The 26241-nt window shown below is 41.8% G+C and overlaps 1 protein-coding gene across 2 annotated transcripts in view; it reads left to right on the top strand.

Annotated features, from left to right (window-relative positions):
- FAM117B (family with sequence similarity 117 member B) overlaps positions 1–26241 on the top strand; it is a 113348-nt gene that overhangs the window by 52198 nt on the left and 34909 nt on the right. The window contains exons 5-6 of one of the 2 annotated variants that reach the window (XM_082261311.1): positions 18279–18425; positions 18648–18719. In XM_082261311.1, coding sequence (XP_082117437.1) covers positions 18279–18425; positions 18648–18719 — 219 coding nt within the window. The remainder of the gene's footprint in view (positions 1–18278; positions 18426–18647; positions 18720–26241) is intronic. The other variant, XM_082261312.1, reaches the window with a different exon arrangement.

Raw genomic sequence — 26241 nt, 5'->3', positions numbered from 1 at the left:
TGGAAGGTAGTATTGATAGATGAAAGCCTGATGGGTTCAGTGGAGTCTACAATTCGCTGACTGTCCAGGGAACCTGGCCTCCACAGGAGTCGATCCTTCCTATCAACTGAGAGCCAAAAGGCTGACTCCTACTCTGCACCCCACCCCTACCTGGTCACCCAGTCAGGGTGCAGTCTGACAGTGCCACAACTTGGCCTACATAAACCACCTAGTGGGTACCCAAAATCGGACATCCCTGAAGAAAGCAAGCAGATTCTCTCCTGGGTGGATAAATGAAATATTGAGATATTAGAAGTGTAAATTGGCCAGTGGACTTCTGAGTCACCAACACCTTGACTCGGGAGAGGGCTATCTATCCTGAGATCTTCCTAATTCTCTGTCAGAAAAGGGGAACACCAGATAATGACATTATATTTTCCAGATTAACAAAACTGAACTGATAATGGTAATCCATCAATTAAGTAGCTGTATTTGAAATTACTTTGGTATCCGTCTCAGATTAGAATAAAAAAATAAACTTCACAAAGAGGAAGAGGTGGGGAATAGGAAAGGGACTTTGTGATACCCAAAAAGACACACACACACACACACACACACACACACACTCACACACTTACTATCTCACAAAAGTGAGTACACCCCCTCACATTTTTTTTAAATATTTTTATATCTTTTCATGTGATGACACTTTGCTACAATGTAAAGTAGTGAGTGTACAGCTTGTAAAGCAGTGTAAATTTGCTGTTCTTTCAAAATAACTCAACACCCAGCCATTAATGTCTAAACCGCTGGCAACAAAAGTGAGTACACCCCTAAGTGAAAATGTCCAAAGTATTAATAATGTGTGTGGCCACCATTATTTTCCAGCACTGCCTTAACCCTCTTGGGCTTGGAGTTCACCAGAGATTCACAGGTTGCCACTGGAGTCCTCTTTCACTCCTCCATGATGACGACATGGATCTGGTGGATGTTGGAGACCTTGCGCTCCTCCACCTTCCATTTGAGAATGCCCACAGATGTTCAGTAGGGTTTAGGTCTGGAGACATACTTGGCCAAACTATCACCTTTTACCCTCAGCTTCTTTAGCAAGGCAGTGGTCGTCTTGGAGGTGTGCTTGGGGTCCTTATCGTGTTTGGAATACTGCCCTGTGGCCCAGTCTCCGAAGGGAGGGGGTCATCTTCTGCTTCAGTATGTCACAGTACATGTTGCAATTGTTCCCTCAATGAACTGTAGTTCCCCAGTACTGGCAGCACTCATGCAGCCCCAGACCATGACATTCCACCACCATATTTGACTGTAGGCAAGACACACTTGTCTTAGTACTCCTCACCTGGTCGCCACCACACACGCTTGACACCATCTGAACCAAATAAGTCTATCTTGGTCTCATCAGACCCCAGGACATAGTTCCAGTAATCTTCAGCAAACTGTTTGCAGGCTTTCTTGTGCATCATCTTTAGAAGAGGCTTCCTTCTGGGACAACAGCCAGTGTGTGATGCAGTGTGTGATGTATGGTCTGAGCACTGACAGGCTGACCCCCCACCCCTTCAACCTCTGCAGCAATGCTGACAGCACTCCTGTGTCTATTTCTCAAAGACAGCCTCTGGATATGACGCTGAGCACGTGCACTCAACGTCTTTGGTTGACCATGGCAAGGCCTGTTCTGAGTGGAACCTGTCCTTTTTAACTTCTGTTTGGTCTTGGCCAATGTTCTGCAGCTCAGTTTCAGGGTCTTGGCAATCCTTTTCTAGCCTAGGCCATCTTTATGTAGAGCAACAATTCTTTTTGTAGATCCTAAGAGTTCTTTGCCATGAGGTGCCATATTGAACTTCAGTGACCAGTATGAGAGTGAGAGCGATAACCCCAATTTTAACACACCTTATCCCCATTCACACCTGAGACCTTAAACCTAACGAGTCACATGACACCATAGGAGGGAAAGTGACTAATCTGGCCCAATTTGGACATTTTCATTTAGGGGTGTACTCCCTTTTTGTTGCCAGGGGTTTAGACAATAATGGCTGTGGGTTGTTATTTTAAGGGGGCAGCAAATTTACAGTGTTATACAAGTTGTACACTCACTACTTTACATTGTAGCAAAGTGTAATTTGGGCTATGAATATATTATATATATATATATTTTTCTTCTTCTATATCACACCAATATATAAAGTCAAATATTTATTAAATGAAACCTTAAAATAACCCCAAGACCAGCACTCTAGGGGAAAGTTAGAAAAACACAATAGTAATAAAATAAAGATACCACATATCATGTGAACAGAAAAATTGTAAAGCAAGAGATGATGATCCTGATTGCATAAATGCAGAGCCCCGACATGTGTAGCCTCTAGCAAGTCTTCCTCAGGGGGATGGTGATTGTCAGCATATCAGAAGGAACTCTAGAATACATAAGGTACAACAATTGATTTAGTATTTCACACCCTGATAGACTGTTATTCGACTTGCATGATCAAAACAATGCAAAACCTATCACATTATGCTAGAGGTCCAGGAACAAGACAGACAATGATGCTATGCACCCAAAGCACTGGGTCCCAAGACACAAGGGATATAAATAAATCAACCTGAAAGATTTGGCGTGTGCCTAGCAAAATAAATAAGCATATGTGTAAGGGAAAACGTGTAAATATAAATGTTAAGGTAACCTGTGTAATGTGAGTTCATGTGTATCCACAAACAAGCCACAAAAAATCATGGAAAATACCTGAGAACTGCTTCTTTGTAGCTGGGTCTATAATGGACACAACACGGAGCCTCAGACTAAATGGCTTATCCCTCTGCTATGGGGGGGGGACAGGTCCATAGTCACCCCCCACAGATCTACAAAAGAGAAAGGGAGAGACCTAAAAAAATCAGGAATATATATATAAAAAAAAAAAAAAAAAAAAAAAAAAAGGTATCCGAATGCCAAAAACATAATTGTTTGGAAGCTGATCTTGCCAATTCAGGTCTGTCACACCAAAGAATAAACCAGTGCATCCTAATCCCACAGGTCCTCAGTGATCTCACAGCAATGAAAAGAGCACTGCACACTACGCAGTATATATGGGGAGATTAGCCCTATCGTGCCTGTGTAGACCAATCCCATGGGGGGCAATGGGCGCCAAGATTCAGAGTTCCAAGCTGTGGCAAAAGTGCTGGCTGCTGGGTTGGTTTGTGATGACTGTCTCCAATATCCCCCGCCATGAGCTCTGAGCGGCGGGCCCAGCAGGAAGTTATGTCAGTGCTGGGCGTACACGCAAGGACATCGCAACCAGAAAATCTGCGGCCGCCATCTTTGATAAGGGCGGCTCAAAAGGGAGAATATTGCGCAAAAACGTGTAGAGACCCACAGATGGCATGTTTTCACCCACCTGTCAGGGGAGGGGTGATATACCGAAGGAACATGTCAACAAACCTTGCTGGGCCCCCCTGGTGGAACCAGAGGGGGCTACACTTTACGGGTGCAAGGGGAACAGTATGGCTGGCAGTGGTAAAATAACACCAAACAATGCCAGCCAAAGGTAAAAATGGCAACAGGTGTACACCCTTGTAGCTGTAGGACCTCCAACATCTACATAAAGCAATATATACAATGATTCTGTACCATGTGACAATATAAAAGTAAAAATGAATGTGTGGCAAAAAATCTATAGGGTAAAGCAAGAAAAGGAACAGCAAACAAGCAAGAAAAATGTTTACAATATATGGATATCTGAAGAGGAAGTCCTCCAGAATAAATGGGGTCTGAGGTTTGCTGGAATCTAAGCGCTAAATGACACTCAATCTTGCAGTTTACACATGGTGTTCTAAACGTCTGGAGGGAACCCCCCCCCCAAAAGGGTCTATAACTTTTTATCTCATTAAGCCCTGGAGGTTTTGTAGCCGCAAGTTTGTGTAACCAGCGGGTTTCTTTTTTTTGAAGTAAGATTTTATTCCAGTCTCCTCCCCTGGGGTCCAGTGGGTGTGAATTGAAAGCCTAGAAGAGGAGAGGTGGTACAGAATACTTTTGTGAGTTGATCACGTCTCCCTGTGGCTGGCTATATATATCCCCTGAATTTTCTGCTTTTACATGCCTTTTGATTCTCTGCCAGAATTCTCTTTTGATTATTCCTAAAATAAAAAGCCCCACAAAGGCAGTCTGAAATATATATAGTACAACCCCCATGGTATGGCAGGTAACATGTTTAGGTTTGAGTTTTTAGCCGTTAGGAAGAGTGTGTGATCTGAATGAAAAATTAAATCAAATGATTCTGGTCAACCTCTAAGAATCATACCCACATATAATTCCCAGCATGAACTTGTAAAAAAACAAATCTCTAATTACTGGCATCTTTTACAAGCTGATTCCAGAATTGCCCGAATCATTCCCCCCTGCCCCTTTACAGGAGGGCACCCTCAATTAGGGATAGATTGGTTTCCAGTACATTCAGATGTCCATCTGTCATGCCAGCTCTCTTTAGGATCCCAGGCATGTGGATCCTGACAATGGTGCATCTTTGTCAGGTCATCCAGATCGCACCCTCTTCCTAATGGCCAAAAACTAAAACCTAAACATGTTGCCTGCCATACCGTGGGGTTAGTCTATATATTACACTACCCTTGTGGGGCTTTCTATATAGGAAGAACCTAAAGAGAATTCTGACAGAGAATTAAGGCGCATGTAAAAGCCGCCAACTCAGAGGATATATATTCAGCCATAGGGAGATGTGATCAACTCCCAAAACTATTATGTTCCACTTCTCTTCTGGGCTCTCTATTCACACCCACTAGACCCCAGGGGAGGAGACTGGAATAAAATCTTCAGAAAGCAACCCGCTGGTTACACAAACTTGTGGCTACAAAACCTCCAGGGCCTAATGAGATAACAAGTCATAGACCCTTTTTTAAGGGTTTTTCCTCCGGACGTTCAGAACATCTTGTGTAAATTACACAGATTGAGTGTCATTTACAGTGGGGATCGAAAGTTTGGGCACCCCAGGTACAAATATGTATTAATGTGCATAAAGAAGCCAAGGAAAGATGGCAAAATCTCAAAGGCATCAAATTGCAGATTAGACCTTCTTATAATATGTCAACAAGTTAGATTTTATTTCCATCATTTACACTTTCAAAATAACCGTAAACAAAAAAATGGCGTCTGCAAAAGTTGGGGCACCCTGCAGAGTTAATATCTTGTACTGCCCCCCTTTGGCAAGTATCACCGCTTGTAAACGCTTTTTGTAGCCAGCCAAGAGTCTTTCAACTCATGTTTGAGGTATCTTTGCCCATTCTTCCTTACAACAGTCTTCCAGTACTTTGAGATTTCTGGGCTGTCTGTCACGCACTGCTCTTTTAAGGTCTATTCATAGATTTTCAATTATGTTGAGGTCAGGAGATTGTGAAGGCCATGGCAAAACCTTCAGTTTACTCCTCTTGATGTAATCCCCTGTGGATTTTGAGGTGTGTTTAGGATCATTATCCATTTGTAGAAGCCATCCTCTCTTTAACTTCAGCTTTTATACAGATGGCATCAAGTTACCATCCAAAATTTGCTGAAATTTTATTGAATCCATTTTTCCTTCTACTCGTGAGATGTTCCCTGTGCCACTGGCTGCAATACAACCCCAAAGCATTATTGATCCACCCCCATGCTTAACAGTTGAACAGAGGTTCTTTTCATTAAATTCTGTGCCCCTTCTTCTCCAAACGTACCTTTGCTCATTCTGGCCAAAAAGTTAAATTTTAACCTCATCGGTCCACAGAACTTGTTTCCAAAATGCATCAGGCTTGTCTATATGTTCATTTGCAAAGTTCAAACGCTGATTTTTGTGGTGAGGACGTAGAAGAGGTTTTCTTCTGATGACTCTTCCATGAAGACCATATTTGTACAAGTATCTCTTTATAGTGGAATAGTGTACCACAACTCCAGTGTCTGCCAGATCTTTCTGGAGGGATGGTACAGTCAAACGTGGGTTTTGAATTGATTTTCTCACAATCCTGCGAGCTGTTCTGTCTGATATTTTTCTTGGTCTTCCAGATCTTGCTTTAACTTCCACTGTTCCTGATGACTGCCATTTCTTAATTACATTCTGAACAGAGGATATTGACATCTGAAAACGCTTTGCTATAGCCTTCTCCAGCTTTGTGAGCATCAACTATTTTCAGTTGCAGTTTTCTAGACGACTGCTTAGAAGATCCCATGGTGCTGATTGTTGGGGCAAGGTCAGATGAGTCTGGGCATTTAAAACCTTTGAGATTGACATCACCTGGTCTTCCCAGACGATGATTGAGAACAATCCATGACACTGGCAGGTCTCAGCCTTGCAAAGGGGGCAGTGCATGCTATAAATTCTGCAGGGTGCCCACACTTTTGCAGAGGCCATTTTTTTGTTTTCTGTAATTTTGAAAGTGTCAATGATGGAAATAAAATCTAACTTTTGTTGACATATAAGAATGTCTAATCTGTAATTTGATGCCTTTTAGAGATTTTGCCATCTTTCCTTGGCTTCTTTATGCACATTAATACAAATTTGTACCTGGGGTGCACAAACTTTCGATCCCCACTGTAGCACTTTGGTTCCAGTAAACCTCAGACCCAATTTATTTTTGAGATCTTCCCCATCAGATATCCATAAATCTTTTTTTTTTTTTTTTTTTTTTTTTTTTTTTTTTTTACCACACATTTATTATTATTTGTATTTTGTCCTATGGCACAGAATCATTGTAAATGTTGTAGTTCCTACAGCTACAAGGGTGTACACATGTTTCCATTCTTGCCTTTGGCTGGTGTTTGGTTTTGTTCTTTTTCCATTGCCACGGTTATGTGTCCCTTGCACCCGGCATGTGTAGCCCTCTCTGGTTCCACTGGGGGGGGGCGCTAACATGGGTTGTGGACATGTCCCTTCGGTACATCTCCCCTCCCCTGGCAGGTGGGTGGAAACTTCTGCCTGCGGGTCTCTACACGTGTCCGCTCCGTCTTCTCCTCATTTGAGCCTCCCTTGTCCAAGATGGCGGTCCTGGCATTTCCGGTATCGTCTGTGACCTTAGCACCAACGTCCCTTCCGGCTGGGCCTGACGCTCGGAACTCACGGTGGGGGATATTGGACACAGTTGCCTCCAATCAACCCAGCAGCCACCACTTTTGCCACAGCTAAGAACTGTAAATGTTGGCGCCCATTGCCCCTCCTCTGATTGGTATACATGGACACATGATGGGGCTAATCTCCCCATATATACTGCATTGTTTGCAGTGCTCTTTTTATTGCTGTGAGATCACTGAGGACCTGTGGGATTAGGCTGCACTGATTTATACTTTGTCGCGACAGACCTGAATTGGTAAGATCAGCTTCCAAACACGTATGTTTTTGGCATACGGATACAGTTTTTTATAATCCTTTCTTCTTTTTTTTTTTTTTTTTTTTTTTTTTTTTTTTTAGGTCCCTTTTTGTATTTTTGTAGATCTGTGGGGGTGACCATGGACCTGATAGTAGTGTAGTAGAGGGATAAGCTACAAACAAAGAAGCAGTTCTCCGGTATTTAGCATGATTTTTTGGTGGCTTGTTTGTGGATACACATGAACTCACTTACATGTTTTCCCTTATACATATATTTATTTTGCTAGGCACACGCCAAATCTTTCAGGTTGATTTATTTATATCCCTTGTGTCTTTGGACCCATTGATTTGGGTGCATGGCATCCTTGTCTGTCTTCTCCATGGACCTCTAGCATAATGTGAGGTTTTGTATTGTTTTGATCGTGCAAGTCGAATAACTTTCTATCAGGGTGTGACAAGCTATAGATCGTTTGTTGTATCTTTTTGTATGTATGCATGCTAGAGTTCCTTCTGATATGCTATCACCATCCCCCAGAGGAAGACTATTTAAGTTTAAATATGTCGGGGCTCTGGATTTATGCAATCAGGATCATCCGCTTTTGATTTAGAACTCATTGCTATTTACTGTTCAAATGACGTGTTATTTTTATGCTATTACTATTGTGATATTTTTACACTTTTCCCTTAGAGTGTTTGTCTTTATTTTAATGCCGCGTTTGTTAAATATTTGACTTTTTATCCCTATCGGTGTTCAATATTCATATCTTTTTGGGTATCACAAAGTCCCTTCCCTATTCCCCACCTCTTCCTTTGTAAATTTTTTTGTTAACAAAAAGCTGGTATCAGTGGATGCCCTGGTGAATCCTTGGTCCATGTTCAGAGTGGTGCATGCGTTCCTTTCACTGAGGATTCTTCCTTGATGACTACGCAAGTTCGAGCAAAAATGTATTCCAGCGATCCTCACCGCCCCAATTTGGCCCAGGACACCTGGTGGACGAGCCTTGGCCTTTTCCAAACAGACCAAACTTCCTGTAACAAGGCCTTCATCATAATCCTCATCATTATGATTATTGAATTTATAAAGGGACAGCAGTTTGCACAGCGGTTCACAAGGTGAGGGCAGATAGTGCAGTTACATTTAAATAAAGGCGAAAGCAGAGGGCCCTGCTCGTTAGAGCTTACAATCTAAAAGGGAAGGTCTAGTGATACAAAAGGTAATAACTGTGGGGATGAGTTGATGGAGAAAATAAAGTATGATTGTTGGGTGCAAGCAGGATAGGTTTTTATGCTGCCACCATTTCCAGATGGATCAGACTGATGGTAGTGTGGGCCTATTCAATCAAGGGTCAGGTTCCTCCTTTACCTGTTAAGGCGCTTTCTACATGGGCACTTAGTGCCTCCTGGGCCTTCCGCCATCGGGTGTCAGTGATGCAGGGTTGCAAGGCGGCCTCCTGGTTGTCTGTGCACACTTTCACAAAATTTTATAAATTGGATGTGCTGGCATCTGCGGATGCTGCTTTTGGCTGCAAGGTTTTGAAGGCTTCTGTTTGAGAGACCTAGTCCTCTTTGAGAGTGTATGGTTTTTTCAGGTGCGCTCCAGTTGTTTCTGGTTGAGCTCCATGTTACCTAGTTGATCAGGTTTAGCCTTTTTGGAATTTTTTTCTGCTGTTTTTTTTTCCCCATCCCTTACGTTTAACACTGCTTTGGGATGTCCCAATGGTAAAGATGATTCTGGAGCTGTGTCCATCACTGAACAAGAGAGAAAATTGGATTTTTGTCTTGCCGTAAAATCTTTTTCTCTGATCATTGACAGACACTGCACCCAACTCTCTATGGAGTTGGGTTATTTTTCTTCTGATGCTGCTTGCAGCTAAACTGAATGCCTATAGCAGGAAGTGGGAGTATACCCCCAGGGACTGCCCCTTAGGCGTGGTAAACCTTTTTCTTGCCTAGTGTCCTACTCCTGTAGGGAGCAGCATAACCCAATGGTCAGGAATCTGGCGCTGTGTCTGTCAATGAACATCAGAGAAGGATTTTCCGGTAAGACAAAAATCCAATTTTTTTTTTTTCCTCCAGAATTGTCGCTCTTCTTTTTTTTTTTTTTTTTTTTTTTTTTTTTTGTTTATAGCGCAAAAAAAATCGCAGAGATGATCAAATACCACCAAAAGAAAGCTCTATTTGTGTGTGGGGGGGAAGAGAAAGGACATCAATTATTTTGGGTACAGCGTTGCACAACTACGCAATTGCCAGTTAAAGAGAAACAGTGCAGTATCGCAAAAAATGGCCTGGTCATTAAGGGGGTAAAACTTTCAGTCCTTAAGTGGTTAAGTTAAAGTTGGATACTCTTTTACTATCAATAGAACAGGAGGTCTGCATCACTCATTTAAAAATGCATAAACTCTTTAGAAGGCAGATTCTAGAACGTGGATATACGGTAACTCATTGCTATTCTCCTTACATCACTAAGTGATTTTGCAGTTGTTATCCAGGCAGCCTTTTATGCCGTGTTTCAGAATGAGCTGATATATTAAACATCAAAACTGTGTTTCTATCTTCCCCAAACAGAAATACTGGGCCCCAAGAGATGTTAAGTCTTTTTCTGCTCTGCATTCTGAAAGCGCTTACTCCCTGCTGGGTGCCACAGATCTACCATACACAAGCCCCAGATGCAGGTTACCAGCTGCTACTCGCAAAAAGCCCAATCTGTGACACTGGCACTCTGTTTTTTTTAACTCCAGTTTTGTTATCTCACTAAAAGGACTTTCTTTGGATCAAATAGCATTTTTAGTCCCAAAAAATGTTAGTGCCACTAACTTTCACGTTGGCTATATTGGTTTTGTAAATTATCAACTAATATTTCAGGCTTACAGTGACCGTGCCAGCATTCCCTCCTGAGTAGCTAATGAGATGATTGTTTTGGGGGAAATAGCTGGGGTAAATTATGATTAGGCACTCATTTTTTTGCTGAGATAGTGTTCACTATCCAGCAGCTCTGTGCAATTAACATTACCAGAATTACCATGCATGCTCATGCAATGCAAGAATAACAGGATTTAATGTGAACTGTGGGCAGAAGCAAAAATAACATCTTTTTGATGTAGCCAATAGCCTTATCGAGCAAGTTTTTAACCTACATGTAATCGTAGATTTTGCTGATTTTTTTTTTTTTTTGCTTCTATTATTGGGTGACAGTGGTGTTTAAGAAAATTTAGACTAAAGTCTAACTCCAGCTAACAGTACCCACAGTTACAAAAGTAGTTTTGTTTTTATTTTGAAAAAAAAAAATGATTTGTCATATGCTTGAAATCAAACATAGCATCTCGTCAGCAAGAGGCCCTTTTTCTACAGGCTTTTGTTTGCTTCAAATGGGTTTTTATCCCCATAAGTCTATGGGAATGCAAAACCCACTTGAAAAAGGTCTAATGCGTGCCAGGAAATTATCTGCATGGCAAAATACACCTGCCTATGAATTCTGAACAATCTCTGAAGCATCTAGTACTGATGCAGTCGACACATGGCATACTAATTGGAATTCGATAGACTTGTGTCGTTTTTTTTTTTTTTTTTTTTTTTTTTTTCAGTGTGACTAACCATTGAAGTCCAAATGCTGTTGTCACAGACCCTAATAATTTTGTCCCACCTGTCAAGTTTGCTGAACAGTTTTGCCTGCATGTAAAGGTGGAGAACATATAAAGGCATGTGAAATCCTCCTGATTTGCAAGAGAGCCATATGAAACTTCGATCTCTGGTCACCAATTACTTCTGACCCACATAGGCTGCCAACTGCCTGGGTTTTTGAGTACCTGAAGCCTTGCCTCATACTTGCATCACTGTCAAGTTGTTGCAGTGTATCTGTATTTAGTAAAGCTCCATGTCTTTGTTGTGTGAGACAGAGTCCCCCGCCTTGTCATTAAGTGCTTTGTGTGCAAATCCATCCACCTTTTTTTGTGGGTGCTGACTGCAGAGGCTCGAAGAGCTATTCCCAACCTTCCCTTGCAGAGTTCATCTGTTTTCCTTACAGCCAATTGTCAGTGACCATCTCTGACACAGATTCATAGCTCCCACAGTCTGTCTGAGATTAAATTTGAGAGAGGCTCCTTCTAATACCTCAGATGTACAAGAGTCTGTTTTGCCTGTGTTGATGCAGTACATCTGTGTTTGGATGATCAACCTGTTATTTTATCTTGGTTACATATACAGCTTAAGGACTGAAAGCACCCTGCTGGGTCTCAGACCCCATCTGAGTGTGGTGGAATTGTTACCCTTTGGGAGGGAGTTAATATATTGATGGTCTTTACCCTCTGTGTATCTGCCAGTGACTCGCTGTAGCAGAGAAACCAAAAGGCCGGTAGATCCTACTGACCAACCGCTAGAATCCCTCTACTTTTTGCTGATGGGCTCAGCCATTTGTCCTGTCCTGGCTGTGACCTTAATCTGTCAGACTGTGGCAGAAATGGTCAAATCCCTTAGATATCTCCACTGCTGCAATGAACCCATTCCTGATAAAGGTGATGGAACAGATGTTTGGAACCTTATGCTTCTGTTGTGATGGCTTGCTAGAAACATTTGAGCTTGTCCTATATGGGTCTGTTGTCTGTACAGACAGAGTCATTTTTAGTTGTTCTATGGTTAAACTCTGCTTGCTGGTTTAGCCATCTCTTCATGACCCTGGAGATATTGCTGCAGAGCCAGATCCACACCCTTAATGCCAGCTATCCTGGGTACATCTCTATTTCCATTTGACTCAGTTTTACAAGCCAACATAACAGCATATTATAGTGAAATTACATATTACAGTGAAATTACAATCTGTCCTTCTAGAGGCCAGGGAGGGGGAAGTAGGGGTCAGGATACGTATCCCGTCATTTTCAGCATCATACCCGGTGCATCATAATAAATTTTATATAATATATTCTCCAATAATAGTCTGACGGAGGTCCAAAGCAACAACACTTTGTCATATTTCCACGCGCACCCTCATTTCATATAGGTGATCTTATACATGGGCAATGCTGCATCTAGCATTGCTTTCCAGGAAGATAGAAGCAGAGGGGATAAGGAGATCCATTTCATGAGGATCTCCTTCGCGTAGAACAGAACATAGTAGATGAGCAACTTAGTATGGTGAGAGCCTTGAGTATCGTCATGAACCCCTAATAAGGCCAACTCTGGTGAATCTGGTAAGGACATTTGCAACCCAAGGTTAATCTCTGAAAATACTTCCGACCAATAATTTGAGATGACCGGGCAATCCCAAAACATATAGATAAATGACCCAACCTGTATTTTTCATCTTTGACATGTGGGGTCCTTATTCGGAAAAATACGATGAAGTCTTTGGGGGGTGTAATAGACTCTGCATGAATTTTACCTGAATTAGTTTATCCCAGGAAATAAATAACCTGGGGCCCTGTATAAGACCTTTCTCCCAATCTTCTTTGTCTAGTGATGGAATACCAGTATGCCATACTTCCCATAGCCCATCCAACTTGGTGGAATCTGTTCCCAGGAGTGCTCCATATAAAATCGATAGGGGGTTGCCTAGGTCTCCTGAAGATAATAGCTTTTCTATAGGATCAGTTTGGAGGAGAGGCAGCTGGGGAAACTGACGGCATGCTGTAACTTTAGGTACTGAAAACGCATCCAGGAAGGCAGATGAAATTTGATGGAAAGCTCCGAGAACAAGAGTAAATTGCCCATAGGAATATCCATCTGGGACCTAATTCCATACCGTGCCCAGACCTATGGGTCCGGAAGAGTATAGGAGTGGGATAGGTTAAGATTCCCCCACTAGGGCTGTGCTGGCGACCACTGGTTGGGGATGCAAAAAACTACGCCAAGCCGCCACCCGCACTCTCCATGTGGAACATTTCAGACCAGGAATAATAAAGCTATAAAGCTATTATTGAATTTGGGCAAAATCATCCCAGGCTCAGAGGGAGGGCAGCCCAAGAAGAACACGGTGTCTTAAAGTCTATAATAGGGGGAGAAAATTCTTGTCAAAATGGTCATAAAAACCCCTAGGTAGTGGAACTCGTCAGCCCACCGCAGGGGAGAGTGGCTTGCTGTTTTTGCAGCATTTTACTCAATAGGGATAAAATTGATTTGGAACAGTTTATTCTGATCCTTGAAATATCGCCAAAGGTATCAAAGATCCAAAGGGTGGCCAGTAGCGACGGTCCAGCATCATTGAGATAATAGTGCGTCGTCCGCATAAAGTGATCATTTTTCTTCCAATTTCCATTCGCTCAGGTCCAGGACATTCTAAGCAACCCTGATCAATATAGCCAGAGGCATCAGGGCAAATAGGGTATGTGAATGTGGGCAGCCATGCTGCATACCACAATGCAGATGGAATTAATCGGAAAGGCAAGTATTTGTACAGACCCTCGCCCTGGGTGCCCTCTAGAGCAACTGAAGCCTGTGGAGAAATTTGGGGCCAAGCCCAAAACGACGAAGGACCTCTCACAGATACAACCCCTCTACTGAATCAAATGCTTTTTTGGCGTCAAGCTAAGCGATGACTCTAGTGCCCAGATTATCATGGTGGACAGATCAGTTCAAGTAGAGGCATCTAATATTGATATCAGTTCCCTTGCCCTGAATGAAACCAGTCTGATTCACATCTATTATGCCCTCTTATCACGTGTGATAGACGACCAGCCAGGACATTAGCAAAAATCTCGGCATCCACATTCAATAAGGATATCCATAGAATTTGGTAGCGACTCCAAGGATGAGAAGTCATAGAGGAGTAAGTTTGGGTGCTAATAGCTCCATGAAATTAGAATAGAACTCCGATGGTAAACCATCTGCCCCTGGGGTTTTCCCACCTTGCAACTGTCCAAGTGCCACTTGAACCTCTTCCAGAGTGATATCAGCCTCCAGTCTTTCCCTATCCACATCAGCTAGTTGGGGAAAGGATATAGTATCCAAAAATAAACCGGAGTGCAGACTGCAAGAAATAGGGAGTATATGTCCTGAGAAAACTCAAGGAACTGGGCGTTGATATGATCAGGGAATGTAAGCAAATGGCCTTCATCTTTTATACAACCAATAGGAGTAGTTAGAATGTGACCTTTTGGCTAGTCAAGCAAGCAGTCTACCATTTTTGTCCCCTTATTCAAAAACTTTTTGGACTGAGTATCCAAGTGCCTTGTTAGTTTTGTCTACACTGGCGATGGAGAGAGCACGCAACGTTTGTTGCCATGCCAGATTAATGGCCTCGGGCCGGATTGGAAACAAATGCCGCCTCAAGCCTAGCCACCTTCTCTTCCAGCTCATCCAAGGAGTGAGACGCCTCCCTCTGAATATGCGCAATAGGAGATGTATATTCTCCCCCTAGCCCATGACTTAAAGGAGTCTCATACCATAGAGGGAGAGGCAGAATCCGCATTAGATACCCAGTAGTTACAGATGGATGCAGTCAGTGGTTCCTGCAGCCGTTCATCCATTGCCCAAAACGTAGAGAGGCACCACAGCCTGGATTCAGGGTGAGTAGATAAGGCAAGGGATAAGCATAAAGGGGCATGGTCTTGAAACGCCCCTCGGAAGTATAGACATGTTTTGGATATAACTTAATGCGGAAGAGGAGGCAAGGATCAGGTCAATTCTGGAAGGAGTCTTATACGTGGCGGAATGACAAGTAAACGTTTTGTGTCGGGTGCATGTGTCTTCAAACATCAGTTAGGGCAAAGGTAGCAGGCCATTGTTGAAGGTCAGGAGAGGCACGAGCCAAAGTATGTAACCTATCCAGAGTTGGTCAGGAAACCATGTTAGTCTCCCAATAATGGAACCATAGCGGGTGTCGAATTGTATCAGAATTTTCATAATTGTATGAAGGATCTGGGCAGAAGCTGGAGGTGGAATATACACCCCAACGATCACCATATTTTTATCATAGATACGAGCATGCTGGATAACGTATGTACCCTCCAGATCTGTTTTGACCTCAAGGGCCTTTATTAGAAGAGGTGTGGTGTCCCCCCGCCCCCCCCCCCAACCAGGATACTGACCCCACAAGCATGTAGAGTATGTAGCATGATAATGCAGGCCCTCCCATAAATGTTTGAGACTAATTGTTCTGGATCCTTGGAGGTGTGTCTCCTGCAGAATACATATGTGAGGATTAGGTCTATGAAGGAAACATAACACGAAGGAACGCTTGACAGCCAAGTTTAGACCCCTGACATTCCAGGAGATTACCATAACCTGGGACATTGGGGAATCAGAAAAAGCTAGAACAACAAATAGGCTCGTGGGGACAGCTTCCCAAAAACCATAATATTAAGGTCAGAGTCAAGACAAGGGTATCTCTTGGCTAGTTATATACATTAAGCATTGGTAACATCCTTTTCCCATGTCAGGTATTAAGGTCCAGAAGAAAGCACCTTTGAAACTAAAAACATAGTGAACAACCCCCGTTTCCCCCCCCTCACAAATAACAGTAGCGTAAGATTAACAACTTGCATCCCCCAACCCAAACAGAGGAATGCTTATGTCCCCAAACAGTTGAACACCCAATGAATGGAGGCATAGACCAATGGGTGTAGTCCTGAACTAAAATATACAAGTACAGTGGAAAAGCTTGAGCCGCATCATACTAACTCAATAATATAAAGGAGCTCTCCGACGAAAAGAAAAAAATTTACAATGAAATTAAAAGTTCTCATAGAGCGATGCAGTGTCATCAGCGTTAGTTGCAAATGCCCTGGAAAGAACACAGAAAGGAGATGGTATCCTCTCACAGTATGAGGGAGAAGGCGGTAAAACCAAATATTCTGCAATAATGCCACTAGTCTGCCAATGTCTAACCTCTGAAGCAGGAATAAACAGACAAGCGGGGGGGGGTTAGCTGCATTATAAGATAAGGCTGTAGCATAGGATCGTCTACAGATTAGGCAAAGTTCTAAAGTTGCAGGAATCGCCTGGGCAAGCCAGGGGCACATAACTTGGGTGTGTTACAGCATGTGCACAGGCACAACAGCTGTATAAAGTTAGAAAGCTGCGTCTCTAGGTATTGCTCTTTTGTTCTTACCAATTCGGGAAAGGCATTAAAAAAAAAAGGAATTCGTATCTAGCAACAACTAGTAACAAGGTTGCAATCCATAGCACGAACCCTTCCTTGAGCGATTTAGGAGGTAATGATTCTAGCCAGGCAGATAGATGCTTCACAACAAAACAGAGCGCCTCTAAGTGCAGCATTTATTGGTAGGCATAAAATACATAATATCAACTCACATGGTTGAAAGTATAAAAGGCATGAAACTCCGGTGGTTAGTCAGATGAAAGTCCAGGGGTCCTGGGGAGTGGAGAACCTTGAGCCGGTCTGGTGGACGGATGGACGCTGTGCAGAGAATCGTCTGTCTTCCCGGTTCAGCTGGGCGCCAAGGACCAAGCTGGAACGCAGCGCACGCTGCGTGACGTCACCGGGGGCAGTGGATGACACGACACGTTTCAGAGCTCGCGCACGGCTCTCATTGGGAATGCGCGCTCTTTTGTCAAGTGTAGCAGATGCTTCATGGGGAGAGTTGAAGAACTGGGTTGTTTCCCCATCCTGAACCTGCAGAAGAGCCAGGAATAGAATAATGGAGCGAATGGCTGCTTTAACCTTGCCAAACCATCTTAATTTCTGCATCTCCACAGAATAATCGGGGAAGATAAGTAGTTTAGTATTCTGGTGTGCTAGATCTCCTTGCCCTCTAACTGCCCTGAGAACTTACTTTCTGTCCTGAAAATTCAGTATGAAGGTGCAGGGTGATGCCCCAGGGGGCCCAGGCATTGGTGGTATACGATAGGCCCTCTCCACTGCATAGAAAGGCGAGAATTGGGCCGCAGGCAGTAAAGTGCGCAACAGGTTCTCTACACCAATAAGGTCGGATTGGCACCTTCTGCCAGGCCTGCAATCCGGAGGTTATTCCTCCGGTTGCGATTTTCTGCATCCTCCGCTTTATGTTCTAGGGCACGCATCTTCGTTTGCAAGGAGCGAAGATTAGTGGTGTGCTCCTCCACCATGTCTTCATTAGGGCTGAAGCTAACAATTATTTTCATAATCGATTAACTGGCTTATTATTGTTTCAATTAATTGGATAATAACCTGAAAGTGTGGTGTCTAAAAAAAGGCAATTTATTCCTAAATATCTATATGCAGTGGTAAATCTAAAAAAACCAACTATATGGGTAGGGAACAAAATCTCTAATCCACTCTGAGAATAACAGACAGAAGAGATATACTGTATATCCTATTAGAGGTGGAATCTGGTAAATATCATCAGTCTCCGAGATCACATTTTTTTTAGTTAAATATAAAAATGTAAGACTGTGTTGCTGATAGAAATGTAATCTGTTATGTATGACAGGCTCCCTTGTCATGGGCAGGTGGCTTGAGGAAAGTTTCTTGCGCCTGCTGTCACTTATGCTGGCCATACAAAAACAATGTCTTCCTTCAAAAAAAAAAAAATTTCATTTTAAGAACGTTTGTTCGATTTTCTAGTCGTCATTGGGGTCAAATCAGTGTTCGTTTTCGACCACAGTGATGGTAAAATTCAAAGGAGCAGTATATAAAACTTCTTGGTCATAGGGATTTCAGACAGTGTATGTGTTTTTCATTCAGAAGTTACGTTTATTTTAAAACCAAGCAAGTGAAACTTTCAAACGACATTCTTTCATTCAGCGAATATACAAAGATTTTTCGTATGAATATACTCGATCGAAAATAGATACATGTATGGCCAGCATAGGGCTGGGTTCACACCTATGCAGTGGGACTGGCAGCAACACCAGGGATTTTCACACAGAGAACAGGATACTTTTTCTCATACAAGTACATGGTACAGCGGGCACATATCAGGAACCTGAAATGTTGGGTTTACATATTCTTTAATTTCCCATATGTCTGTTATTTACTTGTATACTGTTATGTTTGAGTGTAGTGTCCTAAAAAATGATTATCCTCCCTAGACATCTATGTCCAAGAATGTACTCACCCCAATGACTATACCTATTACAAAGTCCTCTGGGTCCAGATTCCGGAACAGCGTGGAAGGGCTGAACCAGGAGGTCGAGATTATCATTAAAGAAACTGGAGAGAAGGAAGAACAGCTCATGGTAAGTGCAAATCGTTTTTTTTACTTTGGAGCCATATCCCAGTAATTGGTTCTTGATGGTAATTTGTTTTACCATTGGGAAGGCTCTTTTCATTTTTCTTCACTGCACATGGAATCAAGAAGCATTTTTATTTAAGATTTCACCCTCCATATTATGGGTTTATTAAGGAGGGTGGGTTGCTCCAATATTCATCTTGAAGCATATATCCTTGTGGTTTCCCAGCATGGAGAATGCTCAGGCCTTCCTGATGTCAATGGGAACATTACAATGATTTTCCAGCATCTGCATCCTCAGGTAAGTTGTTGCGTTGTGTGGTTTTTCTTAATTCTTTGTTTTTTGTTTTAAGAACAGAGTGCTGTTGAATATTCATTCAATATTCATTACATTATAGTTTTAAAACATAACTATTGCAGAGCTTTATACATTTTGTATTTGACATTTCATAATAATACTTGATTTACCCATTATTTGTGTTGTGCAAGTCTTAAAGAGAATCTGCTTTTCAAAAATTACTTTGCATCAATGCTAATTTTTTTTTTTTGTCATTCCCAATAGAATGTTTATAGGTTTTAGTATAATATTTAAAGTCCTTTTTCTTTGGTGTTCATTAATGTTGAATACGGATTTTGGAGGGAAATCAAAACAGAGTAGCTGCTGCAGTTAGCCTTCGCAGCCAGAGATGCTGCTTTATAGAAAAGAGATGGAATCCTGTTGCAAAATTTAAAACAATGGATCCACTTGGTATCCTTATGAGCTAATTATTTAAAATGGATTTGATTTATTATTTACATCTTTAAACTAGTTTATTGAATTTTACCCTGCAGTGCACTTGTCCTCAATATCTTCTTTCTTTTTAGTATTCAATAGTTTTTTATTGATTTTTAAACAACGTAATAAAGTCATACAGCATAGTTTGGAACTGTAAAAAGGGGAAGGGAACATAGACAAGAGAAAAGGGGGGTGGCCTGTGCAAAGGCATTCATTTCCGAACAATACATAACCATATGACAAAATAACAAAATATGGCTCCAAACAATATTAGCAACCAGGCCGACAGTGATATAAAGAGACCGTGAAATACAGCAGATCACAACCGCCGTAGTCCCCTCCACCAGAGACACATCAAGAGTCCAGAAGACTCACCAAACTCCGACAAGATGTCAGCCAGTAGAGGGCTCCCCCCCCCCCAGACACCCCCAATGGGCACAAACTGTGTCCACGGAAGGGTGAAGCCCCCCCTAGCCTCCTCTCCCCAGAAGGGGAGACCAACTGGCTCCCACCGACGGCCAAACAGTAGAAAGCTTCCTCGGCCCTTAGCAGAGACCCCAAGCCAGGGTTCCACAGCCGGAGCCAAGAAAGTCCCTCCAGTAGCCAGACCCCCAAAAGAGGAAAGAGACAGAAAAGCAGAAAAGCAAAAAGAGAAGGAAAGGAAGAAGAACAGCCCATGTCACCATGGGTGGAACTAGAATGATCTAGGCAAGAAATCAGAAAAAACAGAAAGAGAGGAAAAGAGCCGGAAAAAAAAAAAAAAAAGGACCAAGGGAAGGACAGTCCGAAGAGGAAAGAGAGTAGCCACCCATCCCCAGTCCCCCCGCACCGGACTCCAAGCCACCCAGCCACTACTACGGAGCCTGTAAGTACGCCACCCAGGGGCCCCACACTTGGTCAAATCTGCGCTGCCTGTCCATACGAATGCTGGCATCTTCTTTCTTTTTAGTAATGTTGCTTTTCCCTACACTTGCTGCTTCAGACAATGCTCCTTGTTTGTGAATCTTTATGTACTGGAAAATGCACACTTTCAATTTTCCCACAATCCCTAATAGCTGCATATATTCCATTGCAGTATTGCATTAATAAAGATGCATCAAACAATGCTTTTTGTAGTAATTGTTAATATCTATGATGAATTCTATGGATTCTCTTTAACACTTGCAACTTGCAAGCCTAACACAGTATTTAAAGTTATCAAATCGACCACATACTTAAATTGTACATTTTTTTTCTTCGAATGTCTTCTAAAGGAGGAAAGCTTACTTTGTGTAGTCTTTCAATTTTCCATTTGCCATCTTTAAGTTTTTATACATTTTGGTGAAAATATAATTTTCATTTTTTACAGTCATATTCTTTCTACTTCAGTATGTGCAACTGCAGGTCCTGTTTATCAAATTGTTTCCCATGGCAGACTCTTAATTATTCTGGTACAGGTTAGGGTAAAAAATAACATTTTAGTTATGATGAGATGTTTGTATTTATAATAGGGCCAGTCACTGGCATACATCTAGAATGTGCCGTCATGTTTCTGCTTTTGTGCAAAGTTACTTGAATTTGAAAAGTACAGGATTTTTTTAAACCTTGAAGAACACACAAGTGTGTTTTTATATTTTTAGGACTTCACTAAAAATAAAATGCTTACTTTATTAAACCTTCATATGATATATTTTAATTTACCTTTTGCCACAAGTATATGGTGCTCTTGAGGTTGCTCATCACTACTTGTATTGAGTCATTTACTGCTATGCTGTGAGTAGTTTGGCCTGTGTAATTGTTTCATTTGCTGTTCAGGTCTATTCACAGCACATGCACAGCTAAATCGATAACAGGTGAGGGAATGCCATCTTTTGCTTTCTGCTAGCTCCTCTTTTTGGGATAAAGATATTGCCTGTAGAATTTCTTATAAATAATAGTGTGTATAAAAAGGCAAAAATACCAGAAATGTAGAATGCTCCTACCACCTTGGGCATGTCAACATAGTGTCACTACTTTTTTTTTTTTGATGAGTACAAAGAACCCAGGCAAACCCCTTCTTGTGAACAGACAGAGCAGGAAGTCATCAGCTCACACAATTTCTGGCAGGATCAACAGGTAATTTTGCACTTATAAAACAGATATCAAAACCCTTTTAAAGTATATTTCCAAAAGAAGCAAACCGGAGAGGCTAGTTTTAGGGGTTATGTAACTTTAGACGCTAGGGAGGAAAAATAAATCTTTGGATGTGTTAGTGAATGGATTGTTTTATGTAAAAACTTGCTTATCTGCAAATTCTGTGGGTGCACTGTGCCATTTACAATGAATAGCACCACTGTGCATAATGTGCTTTATGCGGTTACCTCAGTAGATCAATGTGAATCTGGCCTAAATGGAACACAAACGAAGTTCCGCTTTTCTCACCTTGTCACAAAGCGTGCAATACTTAACATGCATCCCTTTATTTAAAACAAAAAATGCTTTTCTTGTGTCAATTTCAGTACATTTCCTGGAGGTTAGTAACCTCTCAAATCAAATTTCCTTTAGTATAAATGCAGATCTGTAGGGGAGAAAATTTAAGCTGCCATTATGAGCTGCTAAAAATGTTTCCGGATTTTTGATGGCATCTGTATTTTGGGCGTCTGACGCTGAACAAAAATGCATCCAGTGAAGTTAAAATGAACTCTGAATTCCTGATCTGCATGCTTTTTCATGATCACCATCTAAGGCTGCATGGTCTACATTTTTCTATTATTTTCTATTAAATCAAATAGAAATGCATGTGTTTTAAAACCTGTACCTGTTAACCCAGTCTTGAGCGCTGAAGGTCAGAATTACAGCCAGGTAATGAATACCTTCAGAAGAAGTGGTCAGCAAAAGCAGCCTGCTCATTTCACTTACTGCAGGTTTCTTTTAAAGGTAGTAAAAAACCCTAGTAGCAGGATAGCTGAAACTACAACAGAGCACCTCTTGTGAGATTTCCGTAAGTGAACCTGTTATAAGAGAAATTTCTGTTCATTTATTGCTGAATGCCTTCTGACAATGCTAGATGCCCAGTGGCCATGCTGACCCTGTGGGGTAGGAGCTACTAACTTCACCACCTGTAAATTTATTTCATCTTATTGGAGAGTCAGCATGACAACTGGGAAAATATTGAAGCTTCTATTGCAGTCCGTGTGTTTACTTCTCTACATAGTGCGACAATAACTTGGAGCAAATAAAGGTATGGCAAGTGTCCCAACACTTTCCTGGCTTTGTGCTTTTCAGGAGCAGTGATTTATTGAGCATTGGTGCAAGGTTGTCAGCAAAATAGTTAGCAAAGGTAGCTCTCATTGATCTGCCTTGACTTCTTTTTAAGGAGCAACTTAACTAAACATGAACGCTTTTAGAGAGAAACCGTTTTCATGAAAAAAGGTGTTCACAAGCTTCGGTCTATTTTCTGGACATGCAGGGATGTTCGTTATTATTCCTATGTATGCCAATAATCCTCTTAGCATGAGCATACTTTTTCATAGGGAGGAGGGAGCTGGGTGTACTCTGCAGACTTCACAAGTCTGGCTCATCTCACATGAACCCTGTGATGAGAATCCAGGAAAAACCGACTCGTCAACTCTTTGGGAAGGCTGGGGCAGGGACTGTCTACAGTCAGAAAGTTTTCATATTTACAAACTTATTTACAAACTATTACAGATCTGTTTTATATATGGCACTTTTCCACTGCAAGTACCGGCTCGGCTCTACTCGGCCCTGCTTGGCCCGGTTTGCTTTTCCACTGCTGGTACCGCATGGTACGGTGTTGGAACAGTTCGGTACGGTATGGTTTGCTTTTCCACTAAAGTAGTACTAAAGTTAAGTGGGTGGGATTCTCTGACCAATCAGTGGCTAGTAGTGACTGCATGCAAAGGCTTGTGGCATATGGTACCGGGTATGGTACCTCTTGGAACCACAATCGAGGTGGTACTGTTTTTGAGAGCCGTACCGCTCGGTTCCACGCAGTGGAAAAGCGCCGCCGTACCGTACCGTTTCTACACCATACCATACGGTACCAGCAGTGGAAGCTCTGCTTTTAGCAATGAGCGATGCCTTAACAGCTCCTTATTTTAAAATTATGCTTCCCCCCCCCCCCCCAAGTATACAAGGGTAGTTATTTCATGTAGTTGCTTCTGGCGTAGACATACTAGGCCCTAATGAGTCCTTTTTATTTGTGCATATTTGACTGTGTATTATTATTATTCATAAAAGTGTGGGATTTAAAAAAAAAAAATGCACACATGATCCCCTCTATTCTGCAGCATCAGTCCCATGTCAGCTGTAACAACGAGAACTGAGCGATCACTGCTGATCACTCAGTTCTTGGTCTACAGAGAGCAGTCATTTTTAGTCACCACTCGCTGTTCTCCGCACTCCTCTGCTCCTCCAGCACACACTGAATTGGTGGGCTAGAGAGGGGGCAGGAACAGCTGTCTGCAACTTTCAGTGGCATGTTGACAGGATGAGCCAGCTGCTGTTCAAGCATCAGGGTGGATCCTGACAATATTGTCCTTGTAGATCCTGGAGAGGCTCTGCCACTTCCGCTGATAGTTGGAAGTGGCCCGCTATTGGCAGACTCGGGGTCAAAGGAGAGCAAAAGTAAGTGCAGTCCTGTGACCCACAAGAGAAGTGTGGCCAAAAAGGCTTTGGTCATACTTCACTTTTTCGAACTTGAGGCAACATATGCTCATAGTATGACATGCACAATGCATACTGTGTATGTGTGTTTATATGTATGTGTGTATGTATATATTATACATACAGTATCTGAAGAATGTTATTTTGAGGGGACAGCAAGTTTACACTATTATGCAAGCTGTACACTCACTACTTTACATTGTAGCAAAGTGTAAATTTTTCACATGTCACATGAAAAGATATACTGAAATATTTACAAAAATGTGAGGGGTGTACTCACTTTTGTGAGATACATGAGATGGAGAGATATATATATATATATATATATATATATATATATATATATATAGTAAAACCTTGGATTGCGAGCATAATTCGTTCTGGAAACATGCTTGTAATCCAAAGCACTCTTATATCAAAGCAAATTTCCCCATAAGAAATAATGGAAACTCAGATGATTCGTTCCACAAGTCCTTCAGTTTATAGTCTATATACAAAGATTATAGCAATGTGATAGGTTGTGTAACCATAAAATGTCCATCCACAATATGCAGCCTTGGTAAGGGGATTAGCAGAGCAGAATCTAGCAGAGCTACAGAATATTTGAGGGATGAGAGGCACCCCTAAGTGTAGCAATATGGTTACATTTAATGAAGTTACAAAATTTAGCAACTCACATGGTTGATGATTAAAATAGGCACATCTAAGTATGCAGGCATCCGGGGTAAAGGTGTCCACATAGACCATCTTCTGAACCACCGGCTCTCACCACTGTCAGTCTGCAATCGTGACCGGGAAGAATAGCCTGCAGTAGAGTGATCTGAAAGTGAGGCTTTGAATCACTCATGGAGTGCAGCGGGGAAGGGATGATGAAGATGGCTGTGCAGAGGTTGGTCTATGTGGACAGCTTTACCCCAGATGCCTGCATTCTTAGATGTGCCTGTTTTAATCATCAACCATGTGAGTTACTAAATATTGAACCTTCATTAAATGTAACCATATCGCTACACTTTAGAGGCTCCTCTCTTCTTTTTTATACATGATGCTACTTGTATATCAAGACATCGCTTGTATATCAAGTCAAAATTTTATTTTAAAAATGTGCTTGTCTTGCAAAGCGCTCTCAAACCAAGTTACTCTCAAACCAAGGTTTTAGTGTGTGTGTGTGTGTGTGTGTGTGTGTGTGTGTGTGTGTGTACGTACGTACGTACATTCTCATTCTCGCTCACACACTCCAGGCAAGGAGAAATAAAGATTATCAGTTCCAATAGTTATGAGAGACCACTGATATCTGCTAAAGGAGTCACAATAACACGTGCATCCACCACCCAGGAGAGGGTACACACTCCTTCCTTGATGAAGAGACTCAAATTCCGACGCGTTTTGTCCTCTTAGACATCACCCCAGATATCTAAGGACGAAACGCCTCGGGTCTGAGTCTTTCCAGTTCATTGTGCTTTGGAATTCCTTGTTGATCACATGTTTGGAGATGTTTTGATGACATGCTTGTTACGTAGAGTTGGGGTAAGTGTTCTATCTTTTTATCAACTTCAGAAGTGATCGTTTTACACTGTGAAAGCTTTTTATTGGAGTTCTTGATCAAGTAAGAGGGCCTGTCATCCAAAGGGACATGGTGTCAGATCCTTAGCGTTATCTGTTTCTCCAACGTCCTGGAGATATTTTACTTTTCATGCCTGTTTGACTAAGTGCTGCTGGCATTTGAGTCCATTCATTTCCATTAGAGTGTGTACTCTCTCTCCTGGGTGGTGGATGCACGTTTCATGGTGACTCCATTAGCCAATATCGGTGGTCTCTCCTAACTATTGAAACTGATCATCTTTCGTTCTCCTTGCCTGGACTTTTTTTGTTGCACATTTGCTGCCTTTTATATACAGCTCTACACATGTGAACATTATGCATGTTGTTTTTTTTTTTTTTTTTTTTTTTTTTTTTTGTATAGGTTTAATTATTTGCACTTTACACTTGCTATTTGGTATTATGTAATCACTGTTTTGTGTGTATGTATATATAATATAAGTGTGTGTGTGTATCTGTGTGTATGTATGTATGTGTGTGTGTGTATGTGTATATATATATATATATATATATATATGCAACTAATATTTTCATAATCGATTAGTTGGCTGACTTATTGTTTTGATTGGATAATAACCTTTAAAAAGTGTGGTGTCTAATTTAGTTAGAGGAAGTAAAGTCTTGTGATTTTTTTTTTTTTTTTTTTTTTCTTCCATGCAAAGTGAATGCATAATGTGCTAGTATGCAGCGTGACACCCGCAAACTAAGCCCGTGTTGTTTCCATGCTGATGGCCACATTCATCTTCGCCAATCTTCTTTCCGGGTCTTCAGACTCCGGTTGTATTACTGGCCGAAGCCGCGTGACATC

Source organism: Pelophylax lessonae (assembly GCF_965119305.1).
Source record: "Pelophylax lessonae genome assembly, chromosome: 6".
In the NCBI taxonomy this organism is placed as follows: Eukaryota; Metazoa; Chordata; class Amphibia; order Anura; family Ranidae; genus Pelophylax; species Pelophylax lessonae.
The sequence above is the reverse complement of the archived record's forward strand: the minus strand, read 5'-3'. Positions and strand labels throughout refer to the sequence as shown.